Here is an 11097-nt window from a genome sequence, read left to right as displayed (position 1 = left end):
CTCCTGTGCTACAGTTGAACTAAGTTCACATCAGGAGGAAAATTAAATTTCAATATAGAAAAGAGCTGACTTAATAGATTATATTTGCAAAAATAAAGATGCAAATCGTGAGTGAAATAGTTATTAAGAAGATGCAAAAAAAAAAAAAGGGGGAATACAGAAAATATATCCCTACACATATTAATATTTATTTATGAGATACCTCATATACTTATATTTGAAACAGCTATAAGACGATTCTATGATTTCATTGGGAATAGAGTTCCAAATACTTGGACCAGTAATTTTAATAGAGTCGCGGGCCAAACTGGAACTTGTCCGACTAACAAAATATGCTCCTCTACCCGCTAAACGAGTGTTGTATTGGTGGACATTACTACAATTTGTGAAGTAGCTATCGAAAATTTCAGGCAGACTTCCATGTTTAAATTGAAACATGATTTTCGCTATTTCGAGTTTATATACATCAGCTACTGTAAGAATATTCATCTTTTTATAACTGGGACTTATTCTCTCACGAAAACGAGTACCACTCATTAACCTTACTGCACGATTTTGAAGTATTCTAATCCTATCCATATAAGTCTTAGGGGCAGAACCCCATGCCACAATTCCATATTGAAGATGTGAGTAAAATAGAGCAAAATATACGGTTCTTAATACCTTTTCAGATACAAACGGTTTCAGTTTAGACATAGAACCTATGGCTCTGGACAGTCTACCTGCAAGTTGATCAATATGCCTATGCCAGTTTAGCTTATTGTCTAGAATAACTCCAAGATATTTGACAGAGTCACAGATACTAAGTAATGAGTCGTTGAGTATAAATTTTGGAGTGAGGTTCGTAATCGAAAGTTATATCGGAGCAAGGATCGGCCATGAAAGTAGTTACGGAGAAAACCTGACTCACTCAGTAACAAAAAGGAAATACCATGATAGCAGAAAAAGGGGGCAAAATTCGAAGATAACATTCGATTGTACCTAAGCATCGTCACACTCCAAAAATATGACGATGTACAGGCGCATTGCTTCCATAAGTATAGTTGAAAGGAAATACTGATTTTTGAAATTTCTGTACTTCTTTTGATGTGGGGTCATAAACACCCGTGATGTTCGAATTTACAAAAATCGGGGTCGAGAAAAATGTTGGAAACTAGTTTGTGTGTGGTTTATATTTCCACAACAGGCTGTAGAGAGAAGGCTGAACACGGCAGACTGAAATTGTACAAATAGATAATTGTACGATGCCATACCAGAAAAATAAAAAATTCGCTCCGTGAGCATGAGGAGTCATTTTCCTTTCGGTACTCCCGTAGCATGCGGTTAGGTGAGGCCATAATTTTATTCCGTTTTCCCCTATTTTAGTTCTATTACGGCCGTCCGTGTTAGCCAAGTGAATATACCCCCTGCCCATAGGATTCAGTCCATTTATACAACTTGATGTAAAGTAGACAAATAAAATTAGTTACCTCCATATTGGTACACATACTTCTGTACCTCCTATTTTTTTCTATAATACATACAACTCTTAGGCGATATAATAAATATCACACGAACACTCACTCGAGCTCGCCAATATTTTGCAACAAAACAAAATCAGGTACCACTATATACATTTTATTATCATCTTTTCTCGGGTTGTGAAAAATATCCGAAATTTACAACGGCATTTGAAAAGTAAAAATATAGACAATATTGAAGTAGTATTAAGAGAGTGGTCGTAGAAGACGTACGACCACATATCTCACGAGAAACGACTTTTGAACACCAGCAGCTTGTTAGTATAAACTTCCATACAAGATTTCAACAAAATTAAAAAAACGTTTACGACATTAGGTGAACTTTACAACAAGATGACGTAATAGGCCAAACATGTAACAGCATCGTCTATAAACTAGATTGAAAATAAAATTCCAAACGTTAAATCAAAAAAATTACACATCGCTACAAAATATGGTGTCACACATACATGACGTCATCCAACTACTATATCACAAAAGGAAGCATCAACCTATTGGTTGTCATAGCAACGTTGTGAAACATGCAATAAGGCTCGCATAGTAAAAAAAAAATCAGGCATTCAGAGAATGGATGAACGCAACTGTTGGTCAGCATTATTCCTTGCTTTGATAAAGCAAAGTAACATTATTAGTGATATTATAAAATAGAAATAAATGGAATCTTAGATATATACATTGCGGGGCAAATTATGCGAAAATCGACATTTCCGCTCATTAAAGGATGCCTATTTATTTACTTGGGAATAGCGCATAACACAAGGCAAATTAACTCGAGCAGGGGGGCTGTTGAAATGGAAACAATATTTGAAATATTTCATTCTCCTAGAAACAGGTCCATCGAAATAACGCATTGATCTATTTACTTTTGCAGAGAGAGAAACAATTTTTTTTTCGCTCTGACATCCAAAAGCATTTACATTCTCATTTCTCACCCGAGCCAGGAACAAAAATGAAGAAAGCCTGAAATTAAAATCAAAATCTACCAGGATGCCATTATATGAGTGTTGTTGCGTTGCTATGGCAGAAAATAATTCAAAATCGAATAGTAGAAATGCGACATCTAGCGGTTGTGCGGTTAATATCCGTTTTGGTGTACATCTTAAAACTCATTAGTAATTTTATAAATGTTGAAAATGTTGTTTTTGACATAAATGAAAAATTTTGCATTGATTCACGCCGTATCGTGGACTCCTGACTTCGAAAATTCGAGCAGATTTTGAAACCCGGAAATTTTTATTTAGCTCGCAGCTTCGACGGGAACCGATGCGTTTTCTTGGGCTGCAGGAATTTCTTTTTGTGAATCTTCAGCTGGTTTTGCATCCCCATTCACCTTTGTTGCGTCACCATTCTCTTTGGCTGGTTCTTCTGTGACGTCAGCGGAGGTTTTCTCACCCCCAGCAGCAGGAACATCTACAAACAATCACAGAATATAAACTACTTAAATATTTATGATCTGAACGGTTTTTGGTAAGCAGGCTGTAATGTAATAACGTCGAGGTAAAAATCTCAAGACCTTATGCCTAAATAACACAGTTACACATCTGCAGTAGATGCATAAGCGACTTTTTGGCGATTCCTCAGTTATAACTTTATTCTCTATTCAATCTCAAACGCGAAAGACGCTCCAGGAGTGTGTGTACCAATACGGAGGTAACAAATTTTGTTCGCCTACTTTAAATCAAATTGTATAAAGGGACGGAAGCCTATGGGCAGGGGGTATATTTACTTGACTAACACGGACAGTCCCCGTAACTCGTAATAGAACTGAAATAAGGAAAATCTGAATAAAATTATGGCCTAACCCAACCTGGTACACATACTACGGGAGTGTCGCGAAAATATTAAACTGGTCATTTTATAATCACTGCTGCAAAATGCTGCCATTTTATCTACCGTCCAGACTTGGCCTGATTTGACCGGCAATAGTTTAATTTACAGCTGGTGGTTTTATCTGAGGCCAAGCATGATTACGAGAATCTGAATTTTGATAGAGATGACGATGTCCAGGCTTAAGAAAAATCTTTTGAAGTTGTGAATATGAACTTTAATTAACCGCGTGGGATCTATTTATAAAAATTCCGAGATACGACCGGGCACTGTCCACTCCCGGTGTCAGAATAACGATACCCAGACATTGCTAGGCTGAAATGTTAGGAATTTTCTGGGCAGGACGGCTTCGTTAAAGCTTGTTAGGAACCCAGACAAAATGAACCTATCTTACAACATGTAAATGCGACCATTCATTTTTGACCTTTATTGCAATAAAGAGTTTTATTCGAGGTTTTCAAATTTTGAATTAAACATTCCGCGATATGCGACATGCATACATCAGATTCTATATGTATTGGGCATCGACTCTTTCATTGTCAATATAAAGCATATGAACAATTCATATATACACCCACCTCCATTAGCTTTGGTTTCTTGTGCATCTCCGTTTTCTTTAGGTTCTTCTGCTGTCTCTCCAGTCCCCTCTGCTTGTTCAGCAGGCTTTTCTTCAGATTTTTCGTTGTTTTCTTTCTTGTCTTCGGGAAAATCGCCCTCAGCTGCTGAAATGCAGATATGGGGGATGAATAAGAAGATATGGAATTATTTCCCAGAAGGCAAACTATCCTCTGATCTTATGCTCGGATCATGAATAGCTTCATTTCTCACTCCTTAACCGAGCGAAGCACAAGAGTAGAAGAGTTTTGTCATTTATATTTTATGGTAAATAGAGGCGGATTTCCAAAAACCATTAGTCCCAATTAAATACAACGCTCAGTTAAGTACTCAAAATTGGTAACTTTCGGGACCAAATCGAGAGTCAATTTTTGTGCAACTCGAGAATTTATGCTGGAAGAATTGTCCACGAGGCTGTAATACCTTGATATGATTAGTTCGCTGGATGACTCATGCATGGACGTACAAGAATTTTTGAATGAATCTCGCTTTCCTCGTCAACGATTTTCGTCAATCTTACGTCTCACAAGAGAATTGAAAATCATAAATTATTCAGTTTAAATTTTTTGGTGTAAACCAAGAATCGGCCGGAATACGAAAAAAACAAATGCTATTTTTTTTTGTCTAAACCAAGATTTGGCCGGAGTAGGAAAAAACAGACTGGCGTCAACAAAAAAAAAACGCAAAAATAGTTTACATTTTCGAACCCAACTAAAACTAAGGTTGAAATGCGCAGTGGGTGAAACCTGGTTGGGATGATGGGATTTCAACCAAATGATGTAGCACCGACAATGACCATATGTTGGAGTGAATTCAACAATTCCCCCCTACAAGAAACTGCAGTTTGTCATATAAATATGGTCAAAGGGATAATTTCTTACCTTCTTCCTTCACTTTTGCTGGTTTTCTGCTGAACATTTTCGAAAATACATTTCTAAATGATTTGCTTGACAGACGCTTCCTTTTCTTTTTGTGTTCCTGTAAATAAATATCGAGTAAAATATATGTTGCGGCATCAGCAGATCTACATTATGCAAATCACACTGATGACTCAATTTCACAAGGTTTTACTTCAAACCACAAAATTGTCGTCGCCGTCGGGCATTCTAACAAAAATCATTTGAATCTGTTCAAAACAATTTTTAAATCTGAACCATGAGCTGAATGTACTTGTACTGAGGTAAAAAAAAACGCAAAATCAGCGTTATGAACCAGTTAATAAAATGATTGAGTCGTTTAGTCAGATTCATATCAGACTAATCAAACATTCCCGCTATATATAGGGTACTCCCGTAGTGTGTGTACCAGGTTAGGCCATCAGTTTATTCTTATTTTTCTTATTTTAGTTCTATTACGAGTTCGGGGCTGTCTGTGTTAGCCAAGTGAATACACCCCCTGCTTGATACTTGATGTAAAGTAGGCGAACAAAATTAGTTACCTCCATATTGGTACACATACTTCTGGAACGCCACTTTTAGTCGAGTTCAAATCAGACTAATCAATATTTCACGCTATTTTTCGAATTCGTAAAAGATTTCGGGCCAAATCGCAACAAATTACCTCTTCCTTTTTCTCCTCTTTCTGTTCTTTACTTGTTTGCGGTTCTGATGCGCTCGCTTCAGCTTTGCCTTCTTCCGTTGGTTTTTCTTCCTTCTCTGATTCTTCTGGTTTTACTTCTTCTGTTGCGGCATCAGGTTCCTGTTGGAATGAAACGAGACTCTGCTATATGTGGTGGGACATGAAATATTATTCAGTGAATAGGTGGCGGGATTGAACACATGTTCGCTTCTCTCAAATGTTTTTTTCAGTCGAAAATATATTTATTATATATGTAGAACTGAGAGAAAATTGAAAACCCAATTTTATAGAGAAATGGAAATTGAGGGAAAACCAAAGCTGTTAATAAGATACGCATGGTCCTGATATCTAATCAAACTTCATAAATTTTACTGTTATTATCGGCGAGTTTATTAATTTGCCATTTTGCCAATTGAAATTGACCAATATATTTATATGAGACACCAGGAGGTATCTCTTGTCACAATTTCAAATTTCCCGGCCGGAGTCAAGGCGATGAATACCGTGAGATAAATGAAAGTATTTAGGGAATTTGATAAAATTTCATTTCAAGACATATTCTATTTGATTCATTCAATACGGTTTTTTCACATGAACCTAAAATGTATTTCTGTAACGTTTTATTTATACTGGGGCATCCTTGCATTCCATGAATAATAACCCACTGAAGCAAAGACATAACAGAAGGATATGGAGTCCGTCTGAGTAACCCCAACTGATAAAAAATTCCAAATGCAATATTTGAAAGCAAAATGAATTTAGGGAAATCAGTCAGATACAGCTTCTAGGTAAATGACCCTACTTCTACAACTGGTGTCAAGCACCACGGCCTCATCATGACAAAGCAACATAGACCAACCTTCGCTTCTTCCTGCTTTGGTTCTTCTTTGGCTTCAGTTTGTTCTTCATCAGCTGGTTCTGACGTCACCTCCTGTTTTTCTGTAGTCTCGGGAGCAGTCTCCGCATCTTTTGGTGTTTCTACCTGAGCGGCTTCCACTTGTTCTGGAAATAAATTCAATCAATGAAACTTGGAAAGAAACAAGAGATCGCTCGCTAAAAGCGTTGCTACTGCAAATGGAATTCGTTACACTCGGTCGGGCCGTCTGTGCAACCTAAGCGGCCGCAATAGGCACCCAGTAAATCTGGGCGTAAATATTAACACTGTACGTTATTATCATGTAAGGGCCCGCGTTTTTATTTTTTTTTTACGCAATGACAGTAACATAAATTTTATTTAATTGCCATCTCAAACATAGTTAAAATGAGACGAATTCGTTTTCCCTTGCAATCATATTTCCGGATATTATTTTCATCTCTAGTGTGCACGCAGAATCACTTTCTCATAAGGTCTAGCAATAGTTAAGGCAGGTCCTGCACTCCGACAAATGAATGATCTATCAATTGCCATTCTTTTGTTTTACATTAATCAGCAAACTTAACTTCGTGTTCTCGCTTTAGAAGCGATTGATTCAGTTCGGACTTTGATTATTTGGATTACGTGCTCTTTGATCGCGCCAGTGCGTGAGAGCTACGTGAAATTGCGTAAACTCAGCGTACGTGTTATTAATATATTGCGTTACTATGTGACGTAGGATTTGGCGACTATAGCTTTCAAAGAATTATGTCATTCGCAAATACATGAAATGCATCTTCGAGGGAATGCATGACCTCATGTTTCTTTTGGCAATAAACGAAACCTCCTTAAAGTAAGACAAAATATATACAATTTGCTGTATTTATTTGCGAAAATAAACCCTTAAATATCTTATAGACATTGGGCCACAGAGCGGGCGTGTACAATTTTTTGAGGGGACGTGAAGCTTATTTAAATAAAAATATTTGTTAGATTTGATCTTGCCTGCCCTATTTTGGATGGTTACATTTCTTTATTTTGGATATTCACGTTTTGACTAAAACATACTTTCGTCATACTATCTGTTATTTGTGGCTTATTGTTAGCTAGTTATTTTTGAGGTGGGCGCGAGACTTGACAAATTCTAATAATAATTATAATTCTATTTTAAACGTTTCAGACCCATTATAAATAAGACTTAAATACATTTTGGAAGCGATTTACTCGTTAGTAATTAATGTCGTAAGTGATAAAGACACCACACGATGCAATGTTGCAGGCGGCGGCTCGAATAGCGAGCGTTTTTTTTTATTGCTGCGTAGTCTGACCTAATGTTGAATAGGTCATCGGTAATTTCGCATCCATTGTTGCGTAATAATTAGTTTCCTTTGATCTACGATAATCAATCATTGTATCGAGGTTTCTAAAAGCAATTGTTCGATCATAGAGAAAATTTTAATTACCTTCGGTTTTCGTTTGTTCTTCAGGCATTTCGTCTGTTTGTGCTTGAGCAGGTGCTTCTGTGATGAAATATTCAAATAACTATAAAAACAGCTGACGTAACAATCAATATATACGAAAACCTTCAACACTGGAAATAAGATTACACGAGATTAAAATATGATACAACAATGCCAAAGGAATTTGCATTACTGCAAAACAACTGATAGAACAAGAATGTCAATAATCCGGTTGCTATGGGTGGAATTTCATAACAACAACAATGTAGGTCTAGTCAGATAGAAAGAATGTTTCGCAATAAGTGTGGGAGGTGGGAACGAACATTTTCTCAGAAATATTCAAACAATATCCTGGAACGTGCATGTGTTTTCGCCGTTTTGTAGTGAAACTCAAGTTCGTGGACGTTGTTTCATTTCGAGTATTAATTCGAACCCACAAATCCGGGTGAAGAAGGTTGAATATACTAAAATAGGGCACGAACAGAAGGCATTTTTAAAATTCGGATGACCATTTTAACCAACTTTTCTGCAAACGCATAGTTCTTATGTATGGGTTATTTTAATAATAACACCCTATTGTTTCCTATTTTGTATTTGTATTTGTGAGCGATAGTGGGCGATTCCAACTTCTAAATCCTTGTACTGGGGAAAACAAACATAATTACAACATTTTTATGTTCACTATTTCAAACGAACATCTTCGTTAACCAACTAGTTCAAATCACTATAATCTCGTCCCTCGCAATTATGCTATGGATTCCTTCTCATCCAATCCAATATCCCTTACTTAGGCGAATGTCCTGTCCTCATCTCGCGCTCGAAGTCTAAAATGACCACAGCAAAAAACGTTGAAAGTATTCGATGACTCCTATAGCTAATCGATCGCTCGCAGCCACGCCCCGTCTGCAGATACATTCGCTGTTTCGACTACCAGACTGATCGACTCTCGCGTTATCGACACTCGTTACCGCGTACGGGTCGATGATACGCTTTTGTACTGGCTTTTCTTTGGATGAGCTTGGCGCATGTTTAGTGTTTCTCTTTTTTCCATGACTTCTACAGAAGCGCTAGAGCCGACATTCTGATAAAATGTTTATCGCAAGACCTCCGTAAAAGGCCGCATAAAAACCCCGCTCAAAAATCGACTCGAAACCTCTAAATAATTGATATGTCATGCGAATGATGCAGACGTACAGAAGGCGGAATCCACACCGAGCCATTATTAAATTTACTTCGTAGATTTTTCGAACTCATACCTAAATATTATTTTGGGTTGTTCCATCAGATATGGCAACGAAAATATTGATATTGCCTTCAATATACATAAGCGGTTTTCTCTATGAAAACATTCTGTAAGAAATTGGACAATAGAAGGATTGAGCGTTAAGGAACAGAAATTCACAATATCCATCTAGAAATGCTAGCCAGGTTTACTTCTTATGTGTCAATAAATTCGCACAAATTACCAATTTTGATCCTTGTCCTAAGAAGGCTAAGATGCACGCTTTTTTGATAGATACTAGGTATAATCAAGCTACAATCAACAGACACTATCCAATCCCAATCCCAACAATATTTCAGGTGAAAATCGCCACCTTGGAGTAAGTTTTATGCTAGAAAATAAACTTTTCAGAATCAATTATATATTATAAACTGAGATAATTCGCATTGCACTAACAGTCTGTGTGTAATAAAGTCCAAACTAGGATTTAGGAGTTTTTTGATCAATATCTGACATTTTGCCAAGACTATTACGATGTATATTTTTTGCATCAAGTAGGTTGCGTAAACATCTTTGGCCACAGATTAATCCGAACACGGGATCGGCAATATAGAAAAGTTTGAAATAAATTGCTTTTGAGTATTCTGAATGAATCTATTTGCGAAATTTTACTGACTCCGAATTACACTATGTAGGCGCAGCGAAGAAACCCAGATCACCAGAGCTTGGACTGCCGAGCTGGCAAATCACAATTTTAGATTTCGTAGTGACGGGTAATAGCTTATGATAGATAACAAAATAGGTAAAAGTCCCCCCCCCCCCTACCATACAAGTTAACTACAACAAACCTTCAGTAATGCTTTCCTGGGGTTCCTCTACTGTAGTTTTAGTAGTTTCCTGCGGTTCTTCTTCTTTGAGTTCAGTAGTTTCCTGCGGTTCTTCTGGTTCAGGTTCAGTAGTTCCTTGCGGTTCTTCTACTTCTTTAGGTTCAATAGATTCTTGCGGTTCTTCTGATTTCTCGTCTGCCTTTGCTTCTGTTTGCTCCTCGGCTGTCGATTCCTCTGTCTTAGAGTCTTCCACTTTTGTTTCAACTTCGTTTGGTGTGTCTTCTGCTTTTGCTGTCACTTCACAATCTGCTTTTGCCGGTTCCTCTGTGACTTGTGAATCGATAGTCACTTGGGGATTTTCTTCGGTCATAATGCTCTTTTAATTATTCCTTTGTTCGTGGTTAAAGATATTCTAGACTTAATAATAGAAAATCGCAAAGTTTAACAACGACGCACCGATCTATTATCTGTCAATTAACTCTTTTGTCTCCGCATGGCAATTAAATCCTCGCGGGACAGTCTGTTGTACAAAAAAGTATGAACAAACTAACGGTAAGAAAGAGTCAGAATACAATTCAAGTTATAATTTCCACATGGAACCTTATTGCATAGCTCTAGTTATACGTGTGTTACCGTGAATAATCTTGGTAGCAACCACTCGCTATGTAAACTGAATCTCTGAAAGCCTCGAATGCCAAATAGATTTTCTACAAAATTCAACGCTTTCAGGTGATTTTCTAGCAGTGATCAAACGCCTCGGCAGACCGATTTATGTGCTGTTCCGCAACAAATAAGACTGTGAACAAGTATCTACTGATACGAAAGGTCAGTAAGTTCGGTGTCAATAGTGTCAGTCCTATCACGTCAAAACACAAAATCGTATTCTATAGCAAGTACGGACGACAGCAGGGATGCGGCTTTGTCTCGATGATTATCTGGATTAACTGCGCTCAGCTGCCGTCTGGACAAGATTAAGCCATGGGACATTTCTAGTAAAATACATAAGACTGGACGTTATTTGCTCATCGTATTATAGCTTGTCTATTCGATAATAAGGACAGATGTTCGTTACCTGGTGAGTTGATCATTATGCGACAAAAGCACCTAATTATCGTGCGCTTGATTAATATTCATGGGGTTACAGACATGTGCGCGTTAAAATCACCGTGGCGGTCTTTTCATTAAACAGTCAGAC

The 11097-nt window shown here is 37.4% G+C and overlaps 1 protein-coding gene across 2 annotated transcripts; it reads right to left on the bottom strand.

The window, feature by feature from the left end:
- Window positions 1-1601: 1601 nt before the first annotated feature.
- On the bottom strand, window positions 1602-10333 carry LOC120344636 (uncharacterized). Of its 2 annotated transcripts, none has more exons than XM_039413938.2 (7): window positions 9924-10333; window positions 7857-7913; window positions 6400-6542; window positions 5523-5660; window positions 4844-4940; window positions 3926-4066; window positions 1602-2930 (listed from the first exon to the last, which is right to left on the bottom strand). In XM_039413938.2, the coding sequence occupies exons 1-7, from the start codon at window positions 10270-10272 to the stop codon at window positions 2758-2760; spliced, it is 1098 nt and encodes a 365-aa protein (XP_039269872.2). In that variant the 5' UTR covers window positions 10273-10333; the 3' UTR covers window positions 1602-2757. The 2 variants fall into 2 exon arrangements, with proteins under 2 accessions (XP_039269872.2, XP_039269871.2); XM_039413937.2 differs by having other exon boundaries at window positions 3926-4069; window positions 9924-10332.
- Between the last annotated feature and the right edge of the window lie 764 nt (window positions 10334-11097).

This window comes from Styela clava, chromosome 5 (genome assembly GCF_964204865.1).
Source record: "Styela clava chromosome 5, kaStyClav1.hap1.2, whole genome shotgun sequence".
Classification (NCBI taxonomy): domain Eukaryota; kingdom Metazoa; phylum Chordata; class Ascidiacea; order Stolidobranchia; family Styelidae; genus Styela; species Styela clava.
This window is presented reverse-complemented; position numbering and strand designations above follow the sequence as displayed.

Bases quoted from the DNA above. Each gene is read 5' to 3' on its own strand.
- LOC120344636 (XM_039413937.2), bottom strand. From the start codon at position 10,272: ATGACCGAAGAAAATCCCCAAGTGACTATCGATTCACAAGTCACAGAG. The intron at 7,914-9,923 runs GTTTGTTGTAGT...ATTTCATCACAG, and splicing joins CCAGGAAAGCATTACTGAAG to AAGCACCTGCTCAAGCACAA. The intron at 5,661-6,399 runs GTTGGTCTATGT...TCATTCCAACAG, and splicing joins CAAAGCAGGAAGAAGCGAAG to GAACCTGATGCCGCAACAGA.